Below are 21,639 nucleotides of genomic sequence, written 5' to 3'. Positions count from 1 at the left end.
TATAGAATTATCTTCCATAATAAATATGGCTGTATAAATAATCGTGCGTGTATTATTAAAAAAAAAGTTCAAATTAGTCCTACTCACCCAAACTCTATCTTTTTACACTAACCTTAATTTTTAGTTTTAATCTGTCAGAATAAGGCTGCGAAAAAAAAATCTGCGTCAGGTTACCTTGATTTGAGTTGATTTATGAATAATAATATTTTATAAATTTTATTAAGATGTATTTAAATATATAAAATAAGTTGAGATATATATTTAAATGTATAAAAATTTTATGTATAATCAGTTTTATATTTTTTTTACGTACTTTACTAAGGTGATTGGTTGCGTCATTTTTTTTAATATAAAATAATTATTTTAACCAATCACATTAGTGAAATATGTAAAGAGAATGCAAAAGTGCTTATGAGATAAATTAAAATGAATTTTATATCTAAAAATAGTCTTAAGTATAATTTAGATAGTGAGATGAGAGACAATAGTTTTAAATAAAAGTTAAAAATTTAATAAAATATTATTAGAATATTATTTTTTAATATTATTATTTTAAAATTAAAAAAATAAATTATTTATTATATTTTATATATAAATTTAAAAATTTATAATAATAAAATAAAATAAAATACTTTCAGGAGGATGGCAAATTCAGCCGAGTAGAGAAAACTGAAAAGCTTCAACTGCTTTATGCTTTTCTCCGGCTTAAAGTTTAATAATTGGGATTGATTTAAAAAAAAATAGTTTAATAATTATGATGTGAAAATTCTGTTTTAAACACAAAATAGGGTTATTAAAGTTTCAATAACTTGGACGTGCAAGAATATACAAACTTTAGAAACAGTAGAGAAAATACAAATAATATGCCCCCATTTAGATTGAAAATTTACTTCAACTCATCTCATCATTATTATTTTCTAAATTTTCATATAAAATATAATAAATAATTTAACTTTTTAAAATTTTAAAATAATAATAATATTAAAAAATAATATTCTAATAATATTTTATTTAACTTATCTAAAACCATCTCAACTTATTTCTTAATCCAATCATGTTTTGTCGGAAATAAAATTAATTAATAAAGGAAATGACTTTATTCACACGTGTCTTTCCAGCTTTTCTTAATGCCGCTAAAGAGTTAGTATCAAAGTTTTAAATTTCGTACCGTACCGGCCGGTACGGTCGAAATTTTTCGTTTCGACTGTTCGGCCGGTACAGGTACTATACCTATTCCGTACCGGCCAAAATACCGGCCGTACCAGCCGGTACCAGTCGTACCGGCCTATATTTCAGCCGGTACTGGCCGATATTTCGGCTTGTGTTTTTTTTTTTTTTTCGTTTTTTTAAACTACAAGCTTATTTTTTAACCCTTAATTCAGACTAGACTATTTATAATTTATATATATATGTATTTGTATATAATTTATTTATATATAGACTATTATTTTAGAATATAATTTTTATATATATTTATATATATAATTTATTTATAGATCGACTATCCCGAAACGCTATCCTGAAACTGTACCGGTACTGAAATATTTCGTTCCAGTGCCTTCATCGGTACGGTATTCAAAACATTGGTTAGTACGTGAGATACTAATGCTGATTAAGATTCCGTTTGAATAGTGTAAGTATTTTATTTTATTTTATTATCATAATTTTTTTAAATTCATGCACAAAATATAATAAACAATTTAACTTTTTTAAATTTTAAAATAATATTAATATTTTATAATAATATTTTACTAAACTTTCAACTTTCATCTAAAATCATCTCATCTCATTTCACTATCCAAACCATACCTAATTGTAATGACTTTCTCAAGAAAGAGACTCGATTTTTTGACTCGTAACCGTAATGAATAGAAATGAGGCAGTCTAAGGTGATCATAGATTACTTCACTGACCAAACATAGCCTGTCGTGTTTAGATATTGAGATGATGTCAAATGATCTGTGAATATTTTGTAAATAGTAGTGAAACAGTCTGAAGTGATATAAGATCACCCCACTAACCAAACATTTGAAACTAAAATTTTGAATGAAATATCCGATTTAAGTGGTACAACTAATGCAACGGTCCAAAATGCTTTCAAATCAATTTATAATTACAAATTTTTGGAAATATTTTTTTAATTTATACACAAGGAACACAGTTTTTTTCATTAAAATCTGCATTCTCATCAAGACCCATGTCGGTCGTCTCAAATAATATTTATTCTAGTGCTAAAACCATTTGTAACAACTTAATAATAATAATAATAATAATAATTCAAGCCATATTTTAACTTATAATAAAAAAAACGGTTGGTCATTAGAAAACTTGGCTCCACTTTAATAAAAGAAGTAAATGGATATTTAATTAATAATTTAATACATCCTTCTCATACTTCTCCCAACTATATTTAATTAATAAAAGAAGTAGATGGATATTTAATTAATAATTTAATACATCCTTATCATACTTCTCCCAACTATATTTAATTAATAAAAGAAGACGATGTACTTTTCAAGAAAAAAATAAAAGAAGTAGATGTGATGAGAACGTTCGTAAACGAGGTATAGACTGTAAGTGGTCTCTCTTGTCTTCTATCAACCACCATCTACTTCGGAGATCCCTCTTGTGGTAGTGACATACTACAGTGACTCTCGACTGTCTCCCCAATCGTCGAAATCAAGGGAATTAATAAAATCCATAAAAAGAAAAAAGAAAACTCCTATTATTCTTGAAATAATAATTAAAATGCATATGTATAGAAGACCAGCTAAAAAAATATAATTTGGACTATAAAAATATGCATCATATATATGCTAAGATTCAATTATTAAGACCAATACTACGTGGCTTATTTTTAGTTCATTTTAACAGTTAAATTCAACAATTGATATTAACTATAATTTTATTTACTAGATTAGGAGCCAGTTAGAAGAATGATGATCCAGTACTATCACCGATTAATGAATGAATCCTTTTATAGTTATTGCAGTACCACTCCAAATACTCGTTTAATGCCATCAATTAATTAGTTGGGTCGTCATGATCATCTCAGCTATCAAAAGTTAATGCTGTATATATATATATATATATGTGCATTAGTCGTGCTAGCTAGCTAATTGTTTTAATAGTGGACCAGTGAAAGATTTAGAATTAATAGAACACGTACGCATGGTCTTCTAATATTTGTTGGCCACACTGCATAATGCATCCCGGCCCTCAAATTAGGGGTGTCAAATTGTGTTAATGAGTCGTGTTCGTCTTGTGTCAAGACATGTACATTATACTTAATAAGTCAACCCGAACATGACCTATTAAGGTTTTGTATCAAAATCTCAAATCTTAACAAAACCCATTAAGATAACAGATTGACACGACACGACCCGTTATGATCCATTAGTGAATACAAAATAAATTGACACGATACAATCCGTTTCAACCCGTTTACGTTAATGGGTTGAATAGACCCATTTGACCTAATTGATTTTATATAAATATTAAAATATAAATAATATCTATATTAAAAAAAAAAACTAACTACAAATCTAAAATTATAATTCAAACAATAAAAATATCAACATTAAAATTTCAATAGTACTAAATATGATCCACACACATTGTAATAATATTAAAATTACATCCCAAATATAATAAACAAAACACACATTGTAAACATATTAATGTTACAATCTCAAATATGATAAAAACACAGAGCTAAACAAATTTAGAACTTGAAAAATGAAGTGGAGCGTCCTCCTTGCTCTTGTTGTTCTCCAACTCCATTACATCTTTGGTTAACTCGTCTAATTTAACTTCTTCTTATATTTTTATTAAGAAAAAAGGCAACAGTGAAGTTTTATATCAAATAACATTACTGTATTGAAAAATTATAATCATATATGATCTTAAAGTAAAGTGAAGTGGACCCCACAATGAATTATTATTCTTAGAATTACTATCGACTAACTAAATAACTCACAAATAGTATTGATAACATCTAGATAGTATTGGACTCAAATGTGAAATGTAGATTACTTTGATCAATATCCTTAATATATAATTAACAATAATTGGGCTTACTCAGTTAGAGAGGGAAACTTCTCTTTGATTTTACAGGAATTGGGCTCGCTCTCTCGGCCTTTGGATAGCCACTGAGAAGAAGATATAAGGTAGTTTTCAAGTGCATTCAGATTTGTCATTTTGTTCCTGCCCTTCATGAGTTATCCTAATTTTCTTTTTCAAATTTGGGGCCAATATTAATGACCCGTATTCAGTTGCAGGAATTTCTATTAATGACAAGTGATGTTATATATCTTGGTGCAACAAGAGATCTAGTTTTTTCGAATAATGGTTGGGGTTGGGAAATTTGAGGATTTACACAGCAAAGCTCCCCCACTAACAAATCAAAAGAATCCGACTTCAAGAAGTCAAACTCAATTTTAGAGAATATATGGAGCTTAGTGATCAGCTGCAGCTTGCTTGAAGATTCCCGTATCAATACAATCCTGACTCTTTCATACATTTATACAAACACCTAGCATCCCTCATTCAATTCACCACTGCGCGGGTTCAATACCCAGTATACGATTTCCTAATTACATTCAGTCATTCAGCAAGCAAGCACAACAGTCATTACAGCAACAAACATAGCAGAGTTCTAACAACTGGCTGCATTATTTATTAGGAGAAGGAATCAAGTTACCTTTGGGCTTTGTGTGAAGTCAAAGATCTCTTAAAGAAGAGGAGAGGGAGAGACTGATGGCCTGGAGGCTGGGTCGCCGCGAACTTGTGCTCTATGTGAGGAGGATGCCGATGGCTTCGGCCACTGTGAGAGTCTGAGACATAGAGACCTGAGCTCTGGGCCAAGGCTACGCCGCTGCTTGGGTTACAAGCCTACGGAAGTACTCGTGAGTCGTGGGCGACGGGGCGTGGGCCTGGCACCGTGGGCGACGGGTGTGGCACCGTGAGTGTGGCAGCGGGTGGCGGCATGAGAACTGAGAAGCTATGGTGTTGTGAGCGTGTGTGGGCGATGGGTGTGGCGCCGTGTGCGTGGCAGCGCTGTGGGCGACGGGGTATTAGGATGAAGTCGAAGAGGGGGGGGCCGGCGTGAGAACTGAGAAGTTGAGAACAAAAAAATAAAATAAAATTGAGGGGCGGAGTGGGTTAGGAAATTAAGGCCTCGTTTTCAAGAAATATTTCATCTCATCTCATCTTATCTCACTTTATGATTATAACTTTCTCAAATCTCCACACTAAATAAAATAAATAATTTAACTTTTTCAAATCTTAAAACAAAAATAATATTAAAAAATATATTCTAACAATATTTTATTCAACTTTTTAACTTTAATCTCATCTCATCTCATCTCATTTCTGAAAACAAACGAGCCCTAAGTTTTAGGGTTTTTGAAATTTTAGGTCTATGGATATAAAGGTAAATTTAATTTTTTTAACGAGTCATAACTGGTTATAACGGATTGACTCGTTAAACAATCGTGTTTTAACGGGTCAACCCATTTTGACCCAAACTCATTAAGGTTAAACTCAAATCTACTTTTATCGTGTCGTGTTCGTGTTGAGTTAATGAATCGTATCACATATTGTCACCCATACCTCAAAGGCAAGCGTGCCTCTTTAGAGTACCGGGGAAGCATAGTGACTTTAGCTTATATATCAATGCATGCAACCCTAATATTTTTCTTTTGCCTTTTCAATATATATATGTATACATATATGATATTTATAATTTATAATTTTTTTCATTAGGAGTCTACACACATATCTTTAGTTCCATGTTAATAAAAGAAAAATCAAAACATTCAAACTGAAAAAAAGACCCAGGTACCAAGTTATAAACCTGGCATTTGACCCTGGTCTAATCCGGGCTAACCTAATCCAAGTTTCGGCCAAGATTTGAAACCCGGGTTTTGATCCGAGTATACCCGAATTCTCGAGCCGAAATCGAAATGAATAGTCTTACAATATATAGTATATGCCATTTCTGATAGTCTATTTATATTATAGTATAAATACATTATTTTATAATAATTAACACATACTAGTAGAGTCTTGAATTTAATTATAGTCTTTACAAGTTCTAAACTTTTTATATAAGTACATATGATCAAATGTGTAAAAACATATTTACAAAAAATATATATATTATAATTTATTATGCCAAAAATATATTTATCATTGATTATTATATATATATCAAAAGTAAGTTTATATTAATAATTTAGTATTGTTGTTTATGTTTAAGATTAAAATACTATAAAACTAAAATTTATATGTTATATCAAATATTATATTAAAAATTATAATATTAGTTTCATGTTATATCACATGTTATATTAATTTTATATTATAAGATTAATAAATTTGAATAATAATATGAGTAAAGCTACTCTCATTGTTGGGGCTCCTGCTAATTTTTTTATTTACTTAGTGATTAAGTAAGTATTTTTTAATGATGTTGTGATTTTTTTTAAATATTTAAAAGTGTTAAAAAATACATGTAAAAAAAACAAAAAATGAAAAACACAACAATTGCACTAGCGGGAGCCCCCGGTGGCTATAGAGCCAATCTAATAATATTAGAATTTCATGTTATATCAATTAGTAATTTAACATATAATACATATAATATAATATAAAAATTATAAATACATATATATACTAGTCCTATTCGGTTTAAACCGGTTTTTAAAATATAAAAACTAGTACCACACCGATTTAGGATTGGTTTTGGTTTTTAAGAGCGGGTACCGCACCAAACCGCTTACAAATTAATCCAGCTTAATTCAACTGGTTTTTTATTTTTTTTCACCCTTACATGTGGAATACTAAGTAGAATTATTTAAATAATAATAATCACATCGAGATAATTGTATACTTTTATTAAAATAAATAATATTTAATAAAATAAAAATGATGAAAATAAAAATATTAAGAATTTAAAATATATAAAAATGTCATCTCAAATTTTTGCCTGTCAATTTTAAAGGTTCAACTAGAAGAGATAAATATTTTATGAGGTAAGATTTATAATATTTATTATTTATTTAATATTATTTAAAGTATTTATACGAATTATAATAAATATTATAAAATGATCTTTTCAATTCAGAGGTTGATCCGAAAATACAAAATAATTAATTTCGTATAGTATAAGAAAAATACTAGTTAACCCTCTCAAAGATATTGTTTGTGTATTTTTTTTTTTTAAATAGTTGTTAATAATAAATTTGTGTTTTTTTTTTAAATATTTAAATAATATTAAAAAAAAAAGGAGAGAGAATAGTAAGTAGCAGGAACCATGGGATAAAGTCTTGAAACCGTCGAAGCGGCGGTAATTGAGTTCCCAGTTCAAGTTCTCCCAAGGAGTAACCTGTCGCTGCCATTTTCCTCAATTAACTGCATCAAACCGCAAGCTCAAAAAAAAAAAAAAAAAAAAAAAAAAAAAAAAAAAAAAAAAAGAATAGAAAAAGAAAAAGCTGCATCAAACCACAAATAACGACATGACGGAGGACGGTGGTTCTAAGATCTCTTCCGAGGACGCCTCACAAACCAGGCAAAGGTTTGTACGCTTTGCAGACTAATCCCATGAATGTCCCTAATTTTACGGATTTTTTGTTATTTCAATTCTTGTCCTTTCTTCTCTTTGGGTTCAAAATTAATCAATTCCAACGTTATTGAGCTCTTCCCACTTCGTTTTGGTCCCCGCCCCCTTCCCCATGTAAAAGATTCGAGTTCTTGTTTCATAAATTGGCTTTGTTTGTCTTCGATTTTGGATAGGTGACTTTCTAGGTTTTCTTTTGGGGGGGGGGGGGGGGGGGAGGGTTAATTTAATCTAATTTCTCAACGAGGGCATTGGAAGAAAGTGAGGGTTTTGGGGTTTTTCGTTGTCGTCGGATTTCAGTGAAATATTAATGTCAAGGGTTCCCTGGGAGGAAGAACATATCCTTAAAATAGTGCCTTTTTTTTTCACATTGAATTTTGCATGAGATGCAAAGGTAAGTTGTTGAATTGAACGTTAAAAATTCACATGATTACTCGCAAATTATGTTGCTTTGCATGATACCCTTCAAATTGTTTTGGGATTGAAAACTCGGATGAGGAAAGATGCATATGAACTCTGTCGCCTTACAGTGTCTTAAGCATGAAGGTGTATGTACAAATTCACCTTTTTTTTATACGTAAAATGACATTTTATTGATAGAAGTAAATAGGCATAGTCCAAGTACACATGATGTATACAAACAGCATACACCTAGTTACAAAATAAGGAGATAGAATGTGATACAAGAAAATCATTGAAGCAAGCTCCATTGAGTACACAAGAGTGAGGCCTAAAGAAATAAAGTATGGAAGAAGAAACTTCTTAGCTCATCTTGAGAACGCTCCTTATCTTCAAAGCTTTGACCATTCCTTTCAATCCATACACACCACATGATATATGGAGGAATCATCCTCCATACATCCGCAATATGTGAATTGGCCTTACATCTTTGCCAACATGCAAACAAATCGACCACCTCCTGGTTATTACCCAAGCAATGCTCGTTCTATTAAATATCTCTACCCATAACGTGCTTGCCACCTCACAATGAAGTAAAAGATGATCCACCGATTCCCCACCTTCTTACACATATAACACCAATCCAGTACAAATTCACATATTTTACTTTAGTGATGGTACTGTTATTGACCTTGTGGCTCCATCACTAACCAGTTTAGATAAGGGATCCGGCACCATAACTTCTAACGTTTGTTACAGAAAGAAGAGAAAGTGGGATCAACCTGCAGAGTCCTTGGCTTCAGCTGGTTTAGCAGCACCCGGAGTCCTCCCGCTGGGCAGCATGGGACCCCTCGGAGTGATTGCGCTTCCTGGTGTGGCTCCAATCTCCGCTTCACTTCTAACAAATTTGCTTCCTGCTAGCCATGCAACAGTACCCCAGGTGCTTCAGGCATCTTCAATACAACACACTGCCACCATTGCTTTAAAAGTAAGCCTAGCGAGATGCAGTAGCATACATGACTTCTCTATACCTATGTTGTTTGAACTTTGATGCATTATTTGTTATGATCTTTACTTTTTAATTGGAATTATATTATTGATAAGTAAAATTAGAATTATATTTTAGCTTACTACATACTGAATGTGGGGAAAAATTTTCTTTGTAACATTCTATCTTTATTTGAAATATGTGGGCATTGAAAACTATATATATGCTCTAATTGAAGGAAGTATAGCAAATGCGTGTTTTTGGTCTGGCAAGGAATAATATTTATTTTACAACGACATTTGGATTGATTACTTTTGCTAATATCAGGATATATCATACTATTATAATTTAATTCAAGTGGCTCTGGTTTACAAACAGAAGGAATATACAGAAATGACAGCAAGATGTGCGGCCAAAATTGGAGACTATAAAACTTCTATTATGTTCCTCTTTTCTCTGTTTTTTTCCTATGCATTTTTTTAGTTTATACTTTGCATTGTATAACTTCTCATTTTGTGTTTTTATTATATTCATTAGTTTAAACATATATTTTTGGTGTCCTAACTTATTGCCCAAATTTAAGATTTATTTGCGTCCACCGTCACCCTGCTGCAACAAGGTGTTTGCTTTTGTTGTGGAACATTTTTCTTTTAATTTCATTGGTTACATATCAGCATGTATTAATATTTTAATGGAGCTTTCAGAAGATTGCTGTACATCCACTACTTCCTGAAAAAAGAATGCAATATTACAGCATTAGAGACATAAACTTAATGCTTTGGCTATTTAAAGTACACATGCATATTTCATTTACTGATACTGATTTGACATTTTTTATCAGTAAAATTTTGATTACTTATAAAATGAATAATATTATTTTTATTTATTTCAAAGTTATCCCTCATGTGTCTACTGTTTATCTGGAATTGTCATCCGTTTCTGATTTTTCCCTTGGTCTACGAATAAATTTAGCCAAAGATCCAAGATGAATTAATAGCACGAGAAATTGTCATAAATGATGCCGAGTCGTCTGTTCGTTACAAGCTCACAAAACGCCAGACACAGGAGGAGGTGAGTGGTTTGCTTGGTTGAAAAATTGGTTTATTATAATTTAAATTGAGTGGGATGCTCCCTTTTCCATTTTTTTATTCAATGAGATTGATCAACATAATTTACTTGCAGATCCAAAAGTTGACTGGTGCTGTAGTTATAACTAGGTATGCGGGCCTTTAAAGGAGTTATATGTTTTTCCTTTCATAGATATATTGCATAATCTGATTTTGTTTTAGGGGAAAGTATCAACCACCAAATGCACCACCTGATGGGGAGAAGCCGCTATATCTTCACATATCTGCAGGGGTTCATGTAAGGATGATTTACTGCTTTACAAATTGGTAAAATAGTTTGAAGTCTGTTTAGTTGTAATGCATTTTTTGTCTGTTTAAACATGATTGACCTGATATGCATAGTTAGTGAAATGAAGTGTGAACCCTTTGTGGTTTGGTACAGAAACATGTTTAGTTTTGAACTTTGAAAGAAGAAAATTAATCTGCAATTTTAACCTGATGGTGGAAGAATCATATCACATAATATCTTGAAACTAGAAAAAATAGAATAATGTGGGTCACATGGGCTATGTCCTCCAGGGTTAATTAACTGCTCCTTTGTATAAACCTATTTTTAAGACATGGAGAAATATCCCTCTTAATATTTAACACTGCTAGGCAATCTATACATGCCTTTGGTTACATTGTAACGGTGGATTGCCTCTACAGTTAAAAGATACAGCTGAACGGATACTAGCAGTTGATCGTGCAGCTGCCATGGTTGAAGAAATGCTGAGACAAGGTCATATTTTACAGCCAGCTCCTTCCACTTTTCATCTGGCTTTGAACATTGGAGTGAAGGTAGGCATGCATTGCGATGCTAGCTTTTGTCTGTGTTGGCTTAATGGGCATTAACACTACATTTGAATTCTCTATTATTGGGTTATCAGGCACTGAGCGCATGTGTGTTTCTGGGATTTGACCCAGACCCATCATTGAACATCGCTGCTCGTATACGTGGACCAAATGTATGCTTTTGTTTTCCTTTCCTTCTCTCCTCTTTTTGTTTTTGTTTTTTTCTGATAGGTTAACTATGGCAGAATGTTCTTGTGGCTAATTTGTTTCTCTTTTGTTTTCTCTGTGTAAAGAGCTAGTTCCATTTTCTTTGGTTTGCTTGTTTCTTTGTTTTTACATGTATATATAGGGAGTTACATTTCTTTTAAAAATATATAGATCACTGGTTTTGAGGTTTGGTTTTATACTGTATGATAATCTGGGTTGTTCATGGCTTTTACGAATATTTTGTTATCTGTCACCAATTATTCTATTAATGCTACATGTAAATATTAATTTTGCATTCCTAATATATGCCTCCATTTTCTGTTAAAGTTGTGCTGTTATTTTTTTCCTTATTTATCTTGAAGTTTACATGACACATTGATGAAGATGAGGGATTCTAATGTTTGAAGCTTTCTCTGACATCTCCATGCAATTGGGAGAGATTTTTTTTTTTGTTGGTGGTGGTTCGGTTTTGTGCATGCAGGACCAGTATATAAATCACATTATGAATGAAACAGGGGCAACTGTCTCGCTACGAGGTTGTGGTTCAGGGGACCCTGAAGGCACACAGGGAGAAGGTACAATCTGGCTGTCTGCAATACGATCCTTTTAGGAGGCCTTTTGATGTCTAAACTCTTCCATAATGCTTGCAGAAGGGCAGCAACCACTGCATTTATTCTTGTCAAGCAATAATCCAAAAAGTCTTGAAGATGCTAAGCATTTGGCTGAAAACTTGTTGGATACAATCAGTGCAGAGTGTGGCACATCTAGGTAATTACCTTTTAAATCAAGTTGGGTGTAAATTGTTGTTTGTGTTACTCCATCCAAACTATTACTGACATGGCCTTTTATATTACATTGTAGTTTAAACTCTCTCTCTCTCTCTCTCTCTCTCTCTCTCTCTCTCTCTCTCTCTCTCTCTCTCTCTCTCTCTCTCTCTCTCTCTCTCGTGTGGTACCTAAAAGAGTTCTGATGAATATTTGGTTTGATGAAACAATTGTGGATCTTGGTAAATGACATTTTGTTTTGCACTCTAGCTTGTTCTTTCTAGTGGAAAATAACCTGTGGTTCCAACTCTTTAGGGTTTCATCATGTAAGGTTTATAGTGCTGTTCCACCCCCACAGCAGGTTTACAGTGCTGTTCCTCCTCCACAGCAGTTATTGGCTGGAGTTCAGAGTGCCGGGAACGAATTAGCAGTAAATATAAGTTCTGCTGCTGGTTTGATGGCTACAACTATGGGTTCTACACCAACTTCCCTTGTTTCCCCACTTGGTGTCCCTGGGCTTCCTCCTGTCTTTTCTCAAGGGACAGTATCACAATCTGGTGGGTATTTACACTCTGGGCAGTCTCAAGGAAATGTGGTTGGGTATTCCCAGCCTTTAATATCTGGTGGAACGAGCTATAGCGGATATGGTGGGATATATCCTCAAGCCACACCCTTGCAACAAGTTGCCCTGGCACTTAGGCAGCTACCTTCTCCTGTCACTCCTGGAATGGCAACACCAGTACCAAGCAAAGAGAAGTCAAGTGCAAGCTCCAATCCTGAGAAGGAGAAACGGCCTCCACAGAGGCGAAAGTTTCAGGAATTACCAGCTGGCTCAATGTATACTGCAAAATCCCATCAGGTATCAGTGGAATTTCCCTACTAGGTTTCCTCAGATATGTGAGGCATAATTTTTTTTTTAGTATAGATTTATTTGTTAAACATTGCTGTGATTTTAAAGAGAGTAACATACTGAGCAAATAAGGCAATAACCATATTGTACTCTATAATCTTACCGTTCCAGATTGTGTGATGCTCTCTCTCTCTCGCATGCGCGTGCGTGCGTAAGGGAGGTTTACATTGGCTGCCTCTGGAATACAATCATGTAGATTTAAGATATTGTCTGCTTCTTTCATTAAAGTCTAGTACCAGAATAGTGGAGATTTGTGATTCAAATATGTAATTATTGATTCCGATATGACTTATCAAAAAAAAAATTATTGATTCTGATATATGATGTTGGAGGATATCTGAGAGTAGTATACCAGGATTAGATTTGGGAACATCGTGTTCAATTTGGAGATTCTTTCTTGTAATTTTAACCCTTTGCTTGAACGGAATATCTCACAACTACAACAGTGTGCTCGAGAAACTCATTTCTGGTCCATATATTCTTGTCCCAATTTGGGTTGGTGTTTATTGCAGGCCTACACTATCTATGGATACCATAACAGGCCTATAGCTTCCGTTGTGACTAGTACTTTGTGTGTCAATGCAGTGACTCGGAAAAACACTAGCCACATTTGCCCTATAACCCCAAAACGACTAATACATTTTGAAACTATCGTACAATCACTTTTAAAGTCCAGTTTTCCTTAACAAGTAGTTAATGTGGGATTTAGCACATATGACTATCTTTATTACCTATACCCACTCTATGTGAGTTATTCATTTTCTCAATATGGGATTGGTATATTACTATCTGCTACCATATGTAATTACCTTGGGAAAGCGCTAGCCACATCTGTGCTATACCCCAAAAGATTAGTCAATTTGAAGCTTTTCTCGAATCACTTATAAAGCCTAGTTTTACCACTCTATTAGAGTTGTTCTTTTTTGCAATATGGGACTGGGATTGATTTCGATTGAGTGAAGGATGATAAGTTTGTCAGTAGCTTGCTGCTTTTGCCAGTAAGCCAACTATAGTCTTGATGGGGGACATCGTGGCAAGTCTGATTTTAGTTTATTGTTAGGACCTTTCTGTGTTATATCTCCACTCCTTTATCAAGTATTTACTTTGTAGCTTTGTTGTGGTGATCCATTTTTACAAATGATATATGTGTTTACTATGTAGTTAGGTTTTCTTGAACGTACTTATAAAAAAAAAAGTTAGGTTTTCTTGAACATCAACATCATTCTCTACTTCAAATGGTTCTTATTCTGACTTTCAGTGCTTATTATTCCAGGTATTTTCTCTGATCTTCTTTGAAGCTAACACGTCGATCCTGGACCTCTCTATCTGGTCGTTGGTTTGTATGTTTCACAGGGTTTTCAGTTGTAGAGATGTGATGGCTGGGGCGATTATGGTTTTAGAGCTTTTTATCAGGGTTCAATTATAGATATGTGGATTGATTTTATCTTGTATGTTTGACCTGAATTGTTTCAAAATACCAATTTGTAACTTCTTGTTTGGATGTTGAGATGGTTTCACCTCATCTCATCACATCTCAACATCCAAACACCACTCAAACGTACACTTTCAATTTTTTCATCTAATCATTACAACTTTCTCAAACTTCCAAACAAAACACAAAAAACAATTAAACTTTTTCAAACCCCAAAACAAAAATAATATTAAAAAATTATATTCTAACAGTATTTTAACTTTATAATATTTTTATTCAACATTTTTTCTCTCCTTTTCCAAAACCCCATAAAACATCATAACTCAAACTATTTCACTACTATTCACAAACCATTTCACTACTATTAACAGATTTCTCATCTCATCTCGTTCCCTAATCATCCCCTTATTGTACCACAAATCCAATGTTGGCTTCCTCAACGGGTGGCCACCACCAATATGGGCAGTGAACCTACCACTTCAGAGGAGGTTTGCCACAACCAAAGTGAGCTTTGATTTTAATGTCCTTGGAATTTATTACTTGCAGAATAGATTATTTCTATTCAAGAACCATTTTCATGCTGTTTGATCAAGTACATATAGGAGCCCTTAATTTTATCATTGCATTTTGACTTGACTCAGGGTCAAACTGATATGGCTGCTCTATGCAGTGGTAAAATGAAAGCTTTCATCAAAGCTAACATCTGTGTTGGTGGCTCAAGCTTACTCAACAGGGATTTGATACTCAATGCATGTTAAGTCACAGTTATACATGTCACTAATAGTGTTTTATATGGTGCCTTATCTTCTGGTGCTGGGCTTCTATTTCAACCCCAGTCATGTGTACTTTTCTCCCAATTGCGTCCTACCATCTTCTTTTGTGTTATAGTTCTGAATTGTTAGTCTGACTTGGAGTTTTCTGCTATTTATTTGACATCATATACAATATAAATTTTGTTGTTGAAAAATTAGGGCGGGATTGTCCTTTTCTTACTCATTGCAGGGTTCAGAATTTTTAAAGCCTGCTGAGTCATCAGCTGATTTCGGTGTGAGAGATGTATCAACTATGCCGGCCCCAAAGAAGTTGGTCCAGCCATCATTCAGTGGAATGCCACCTCCCGGGCCAAGAATTATGCCCCCACCACCACCACCACCACCACCTCCGCCAAAGTTTACTTTGTCAACGCATGCTATTAAAGGGGATGACAAGAATAATATTCTGAATAAAACAAAGTCAGATTCTGTTCCTGGTAAGAATAGAAACTTATCGTGCTTTGTTTTTACCGCTTCTGGTTGGTAGCTTCGTGACTACTACAAGACGTAATTGCTGTTTATTAGAGGCAGGAGCATTTTGCTTGTATGCTTCTGTTGGCAAATCCCACATTTAATTAATTTTAAAACGTGTCTGATACCATTAGTTATTTCAGATACTTTGTTCAAGCTTATGGAATATGGAGAGGAGGATGACGACCCTGAGGAAAACTACGAAGAACCGCCTAGTGGCAGCTCCAGTGCAGTAGCAGCTCGAAAGCCCTTCTGGGCTTTATAAATTATAGGCCATGTAGATTGATCTATTGTTGGCAATGAGAAGGACTCGGTTTGAGTGTATGTTAAGTTCACGGTGAGTAAGATGTAGCCTTCCCAGCGTGGTCGGTTTGTCTGAAGCTATTGGTGCAAGGATGTTGGGATGTGAGACTGCTTGTTGAGTAGCAATTTGGATTTTAAGATCTCTTGCTTATGGACGTCATTGGTGGCTTGGCAGGCCACGAGAAGATCTCTGGTGCATTCTTGTTACAATGTGAGTATAGGTGTTCATTAATATGCTTTGTGCAAATAGGAATATCTTCGAATCAATTGGTAATGTCATTTGCTGTAAGTCTGTGTTGGAAGGCCTCAAACAAAGTTAGTTTTTTTTTTTTTTTTTCTTTTTCTTTTCGTCCTCTCTCTCTCTCTCTCTCTCTCTCTCTCTCTGATGTCTGTTTATTTATCCCAAAACATGGCTTAATTATATTCTTCACCCTGCTAATGTAATAACTAGGAGACCCGCCAATATGCACAAAAATAGTTCCATTTATTAAACAAACAATCATATGCAACTATTAGCACGTCGATTTCAAAATTCTTCTCTCTCCTTACTTCCAAATGTTTCTATATTAGAGATGACAGGTTTTATAAACTTTGCTGGAGTAGTGAGAGATCACTAGTTATTTATAATATTAAATAATTTATGAACCTATTGATTAAGAAACTAAAAAGGTATGAGTTTAGAAAACCCGAAAGTCATAAGACTCTTAAATGAAAAATACTTATGTATTTAGTCTATTGCACACATTATTTTTCCTTCAATAACTTACATTTAATAATTAAAATTGTTAAAAGTTTTATTCAACCACATAATGGGTGTGAATAATGTGGCTAAACACTCACTTAAGAAAACTGAAAATCTTTTATGATAGACACAGACTTGAAAGGTTTATTTTATTAGATGGAAAAATGAAAGGGTTTTCAGACTTCAAAATTGTTTCTAGTTTAATCCTTTGAATGATGAAATTTGTGAAAAAAAAGATGTGATGGCAAAGTACGATATGATCTGAATCTTTACAAACTTTCAAACTTATTTATAAACTTTAATGAGATTTTACTGGCTTTGGCATCAAAGACTCCCGACTCTAAGGCCACCATCTTCTAGTTGCATTCTTTTCTATTTTCGCAGGCCCAGTTCTGAAGATGTGAGTTGTTGGAATTTGATCTAAAGTTATGAGTTGTTGGAATTTGATCTAAAGTCATATGAAACACGACATTAACAATGTAATTTAATTTTTTTTTTTAAAAAAAGGATGTAATCCTCGCCTCATGTCATAGACACCATTGCAGCAGTTGAATCTTCTGGATCACTAAGCTTAGTTTGGGTAGCTAAGATACCTCAACACTTTTCAAGTATTCTCGTACTATTGGAAATACTCAACATGCCAAACGTAATGAATCATCTTCATACCAAAATCTTTCTAAAAATCACTATAATATTTATTACTATTATATATAAATAAAAATTAAAATCTATAATATTTATCACTATTAAATATAAATAAAAAAATAAAATCACTATAATATTTATCACTATTATATATAAATAAAATCATCATTAAAAAAAAAAATCAATAATTGATGAGATCCACACATTTTTTAATTATATATTCAAAAGTCAACAATTCAACATACTTCATACATCAAAACAACTCAAAATACTCTCTCAATAGGATCCACAAACTCACTTTAATCTCTATTTATAACTATTCACAAATATTCTCAACACTTCTCAGATATTCTCCCTACCTAAATATAGTAACTCAGCTTGTTAATATTCAAGGACCTTCTGTACCACTCCCCGTACACTTCCCCTATATACTATTATAATCCAACCAAAGAATCCTCAAAAATCAATATGCTTTCCAGGTCATTAGCAAATATTATTCAGGCTGACATTTCTTGTTGCATCCAAAATTCAAACTTCAAAAGAAAAATTCAAAGCTGACTTCGGCCACAGAAACCACGTTGCAATCCTTAGATCCAAATACAGTGTCTCGAAAAATATCTAATTCGACAGCTGTGTATTTAGACTATGGCTATTATTTATATCATCAATTAAATTATTGTTTATCGATAAAAGAAGAAATCTAATCGACAGAAGTTTATAAGTTGCAGAAGACCTTATAAATGGTGGGACAGAGCAGAAGCAATTCTCCGTCCCCCTCAATCCCGATCGACAGTGATATCTTAACAACCATCACATATGCCAATGGACATCCTTTTCACAAAATGACAAGTGTATTCAATGTCCTGTACATATTCTTACTCCATGTTTGACTTCTATTTCTTGAAATTTCAATCTATCCACCGCGCTATACGCAATGCTAAAGTTTTCTTTTTTAGATGCTCTTTCGAGGTCTCTGTGTACCATTATTCGTATCCCATTTCTAGGTCTCTCAAAGGGTCTTGTTCTTTTTCTAAGACCTTCAACTCCTGCCCCTGAGCTATCTGTCCTGTGCTGCCGCAAAACTGAGGCGCCATCATCTGTACCTAATTCATATGTTTGCAGCCTATTCTTATCATATGTCTAGTCACATTGTCGGCATCTCTAGATCTCTCTCTATTTTTAATATTTTTAAATAATGTATTAGGCATCTCTAGCAAATGATAAGCGCATAGATGCAACCCGAAGTTACAAGCTAGTTTTCATTTCATCCAGCTAAAAAACGGAAGTTACAAGCTAGTTTCAATTGTTTATGCTCACTACACTGTTAAAACCAGAACAAAGTAACAAATGAAATACAATATGATAATTTTCAGTTCTGCAAGATTGATTACAGATGCTAGGCACAGTGGAACTCATGGACAGACTGGAATGAAGCCCAACTTGCTCATCATCTCCTAGAGTTATTTTGTAATGATTTTGGAGATCCCTCGAAGAAATCCAAAAGATAAGTCTCTAGGTCATCTGCACTGTATTTAATATCCTTGTCATATAAGTGAATGGCATGTCTTCCCACAAATGTCCGATAAGCCTGGATGACCTTGAGGGATGTTGAGATTCGTAAATCTTCTCGGAGCTGAATATCTGGGATATGCCATGCTGTTTGGGTCTTGTATATCTCCTCAAAAGCAAGATAAAAACTCCGAAGCCTTTCCTTGAGGAGGGTTTTCGAGATAGAATTTGAACCAGGATTGTGAATGCCATCTTCCTTGAGCAAAGAGAGGATTGAACTCCAACTAGCTCGCTCATAATTCATTGCGTGCTGTTGGAATTTCCAGTTTTGCTTCCTAATCCATTCATCTCCAAATATATGCCTTAGCTCAGACCCCTTGACCTTTTCAGCCATGTAATGAATATTGTTCATCAAGAAGAAGTGCTGTAGCGAAGCCTCCCTGTATAGCTTGGACTTATAATCAAGGCTGCTTTGCAGAATTGAGGCAATCGATCGGAAGTGATGAGCCATTGGGGAAATCCCGCTTGACGAATTCCTGCTTTTGTCCTCCTCCTCCATAGTTGGACTCATGTCTGGTGACAGTGAACTCGGATCCTCTGCATCATGGTCCTTGAGCAGCAAATTGAGCGTCTCACTGTAGTCAGTTAGAAACTTCACGTAATTCATGACGTATCTGGTAAGATGGTGAATTCCACCTCCTGCAAAAGGGTTTATCGATGCATTTGATGCAATGGCATTCTTAAATTCAAAAAATGTTGCCCTTACAGTATCACCCAATCTACTAAGAAGGTCGTGGCACTCAATTCTAACTGAAGAACCAGCCTCATCCGAGTATAAAGCATCTATATCTGGAAGAAGATCTGCTAGCACCTCATACATGTCAAGAATTCGAGACAACTTCTCTGGTTGATGAGGGCCTATAGAAATGGCTTCACCAAAATTTAGAAGCTGCCACATTGAAGCCTTGGATGCCTCAACAAAGCAAATTAGATTAACTGGTCCGAGCTCCCCAAAAATTTGCTCACCGAGCCATTTCTCACTAGCAAGATAGACCCGCATAAAGATCTTCATTGTTCGTACCCATTGTTTGATCTTATAATTCAAGCTAGTCCACTCCATCCTCAGCACGTCTTCAATGCTTAGTTTCTCCATTCCAAGAACGACAAGGCACTCATCCAAGGCATCCTTCTGGGTGCTGGTATAGGCCTGGTAACACTCCCGATCATAATTCGAACTGATCATCAATTTGGCAATGCATCTGAGGTCGGGAATCACATCCGGATGAATCAAATCAATGATATAATCCTCAGAGGCCCTGCTCACGGTGTCTCTATGAATTGAGTCTTCAATTGACTCATCCCCAAAAGAGATAATTGAGGCCTCATCCACAACATCCTCTTCACTGGATCGAAAAGAAACATGCTCCGGCTCAAAAGGCTGCCTGTTCTCAACAAGCATGTGCCTGAACTCTTCCTCGAGTCTTTCCATTGCCTTCTGAAGAACATTATGAGCCCTTTGTAATAGATTATATTCATCATCATCTTTCTTTAGACACATCCTCTCTAATCTTTCAGTCAATTTTTGGGCTTCACCTGCTGCATTCAAGTACTCGGAGGCTTCTTCTGGTCCTGAATCCCATATCATAGACTGATCTTCCTCCCAACTCATGATCTTCTCCTCAACAGTGTTAAGGAGATCTTCAATCTCACTTATCTTATCATCCTTTGTCTCATTCGCTGTAGTTGTAGTCATAGTGGACAACTGGGTGCCAAGTTGAGCCAAAATTTTCCTTGCATCATCTGTAAGGTTCTTTTTTGACCCCAATGCTTTCACAATGTGTTTCACTGCTGCAATTAAGTGTTCTTCTCCTTCTAATTCTGGAATCTCACAATCCCCCATGGCCAACAGAAACAGGGGCCAAAACAAAAAACAAAAGGCCGACTAGGAGATCTTTAAATTCAACAAGAAAAGACTCCTAGATCCTTCTCACTCCTCTCCGATCCTTACCACCGTTCTGAAAAGGGCTTTGGAAACACTATATGAAATCCGAAATACCAAAAAATATCAAATACTGAACCTTTGATACAAATAAAAATATAAGACAAAAACAATTCAGATTTAAATTCATGCATTTGTAAACAATAACATGACCTCTATTCAAATAAAGCATATACTAAATAGAGGAATCCGAACAAAAATAAAAAATAAAAAAACTGAAAGGAGAGTGAAATCAGATGAGGGTGAATGAAGGGACAGGTCATTGGAAGGCCAATATTTTCAGAGCTTGCAGATCAATAGGAACTACTATGAATAATTAGATACAAGAAAAAATATCCAAGTTCGAATCAAGGGCAGTATACTAATCAAGGCAAGAACAGATAAAGCCTACCTCCTTGAAACTTGGACTTAGGCAGTTTGCGACAGAGAGCGGAACACGGAGAATCCTGGAAGCAGTGAAAGCAGTAAAAAAGAACTCCACTACGGCTTCAGATTATGAAAGTGTACATAGAACAAAGATAGTGTACGGAGAGAACAAAGTAGCGGACTTTGATGGAGCTACGAACCCGGGGAAGAAGAAGATACTTTGAGTGCGAGCTTTTGGGCTGCAATCTCATTGGCAGATCTCCCTCTGTTCTTCTGACTCAGACCTATTTTTCTAGTCGAATCCTGATGTGTGCAAGTTGCAATTGTTTTCTCTTGCAAAGTTCGTGGCTTTGACCCTCTTCAATCTACGCGGAATGATACAGAAAAACGCTGAAAGAAACACTGTATCCTAACAAGCGTCACCAATCTCAAACAAAAGGCCTTGCTTTTCTCCATTTTACTGGTTTCTGTCACTTTCTGTCGATTTCAACCCCATTCGTTTTTCTTTTCTTTTTTGTCCTGTTTTTTTTTTCTTCTTTTCGTAGCACTTTCGTTCCGTTTCGATCGAAA

General features: G+C 34.4%; 2 protein-coding genes and 1 long non-coding RNA gene across 7 annotated transcripts; 1 reads left to right on the top strand and 2 right to left on the bottom strand.

The window, feature by feature from the left end:
• Positions 1–7,303: 7,303 nt before the first annotated feature.
• On the top strand, positions 7,304–16,097 carry LOC121248282 (protein RIK). 5 transcript variants are annotated; one of them, XM_041146692.1, is made up of 12 exons: positions 7,304–7,579; positions 8,780–9,008; positions 9,981–10,079; positions 10,191–10,225; positions 10,298–10,373; positions 10,784–10,915; positions 11,005–11,082; positions 11,598–11,691; positions 11,767–11,884; positions 12,196–12,739; positions 14,594–14,726; positions 15,225–15,426. In XM_041146692.1, exons 1-12 carry the CDS (start codon positions 7,521–7,523, stop codon positions 15,248–15,250), a joined length of 1,623 nt encoding a protein of 540 aa, XP_041002626.1. In that variant the 5' UTR covers positions 7,304–7,520; the 3' UTR covers positions 15,251–15,426. The 5 variants fall into 5 exon arrangements, with proteins under 5 accessions (XP_041002626.1, XP_041002627.1, XP_041002628.1 ...); XM_041146690.1 differs by lacking the exon at positions 14,594–14,726 and adding an exon at positions 15,640–16,097 and having other exon boundaries at positions 7,305–7,579; positions 15,225–15,471; XM_041146691.1 differs by lacking the exon at positions 14,594–14,726 and adding an exon at positions 15,649–16,097 and having other exon boundaries at positions 7,307–7,579; positions 15,225–15,471.
• A 956-nt stretch (positions 16,098–17,053) lies between these two features.
• LOC121248410 lies at positions 17,054–17,676 on the bottom strand. Its single transcript, XR_005937453.1, has 2 exons — positions 17,569–17,676; positions 17,054–17,120 (listed from the first exon to the last, which is right to left on the bottom strand). It is a non-coding gene; the product is annotated as an uncharacterized LOC121248410 (long non-coding RNA).
• A 764-nt stretch (positions 17,677–18,440) lies between these two features.
• On the bottom strand, positions 18,441–20,740 carry LOC121248274 (exocyst complex component EXO70E2-like). Its single transcript, XM_041146680.1, has one exon. The coding sequence runs from the start codon at positions 20,602–20,604 to the stop codon at positions 18,643–18,645; it is 1,962 nt and encodes a 653-aa protein (XP_041002614.1). The 5' UTR covers positions 20,605–20,740; the 3' UTR covers positions 18,441–18,642.
• Between the last annotated feature and the right edge of the window lie 899 nt (positions 20,741–21,639).

The sequence above is a fragment of the Juglans microcarpa x Juglans regia genome, chromosome 2D (genome assembly GCF_004785595.1).
Source record: "Juglans microcarpa x Juglans regia isolate MS1-56 chromosome 2D, Jm3101_v1.0, whole genome shotgun sequence".
NCBI lineage: Eukaryota > Viridiplantae > Streptophyta > Magnoliopsida > Fagales > Juglandaceae > Juglans > Juglans microcarpa x Juglans regia.
Note: the sequence above shows the minus strand (reverse complement) of the source record. Positions and strands in the feature narration are given on the sequence as shown.

What these genes read in the sequence shown, in the direction of transcription:
- LOC121248274 (XM_041146680.1), bottom strand. Translation starts at nt 20,604, where the DNA reads ATGGGGGATTGTGAGATTCCAGAATTAGAAGGAGAAGAACACTTAATT.
- LOC121248282 (XM_041146690.1), top strand. Translation starts at nt 7,521, where the DNA reads ATGACGGAGGACGGTGGTTCTAAGATCTCTTCCGAGGACGCCTCACAA. An exon ending in CTTTGAACATTGGAGTGAAG is followed by an intron (nt 10,916 to 11,004) that starts GTAGGCATGCAT and finishes TTGGGTTATCAG; the next exon opens with GCACTGAGCGCATGTGTGTT. An exon ending in TGAAGGCACACAGGGAGAAG is followed by an intron (nt 11,692 to 11,766) that starts GTACAATCTGGC and finishes TAATGCTTGCAG; the next exon opens with AAGGGCAGCAACCACTGCAT.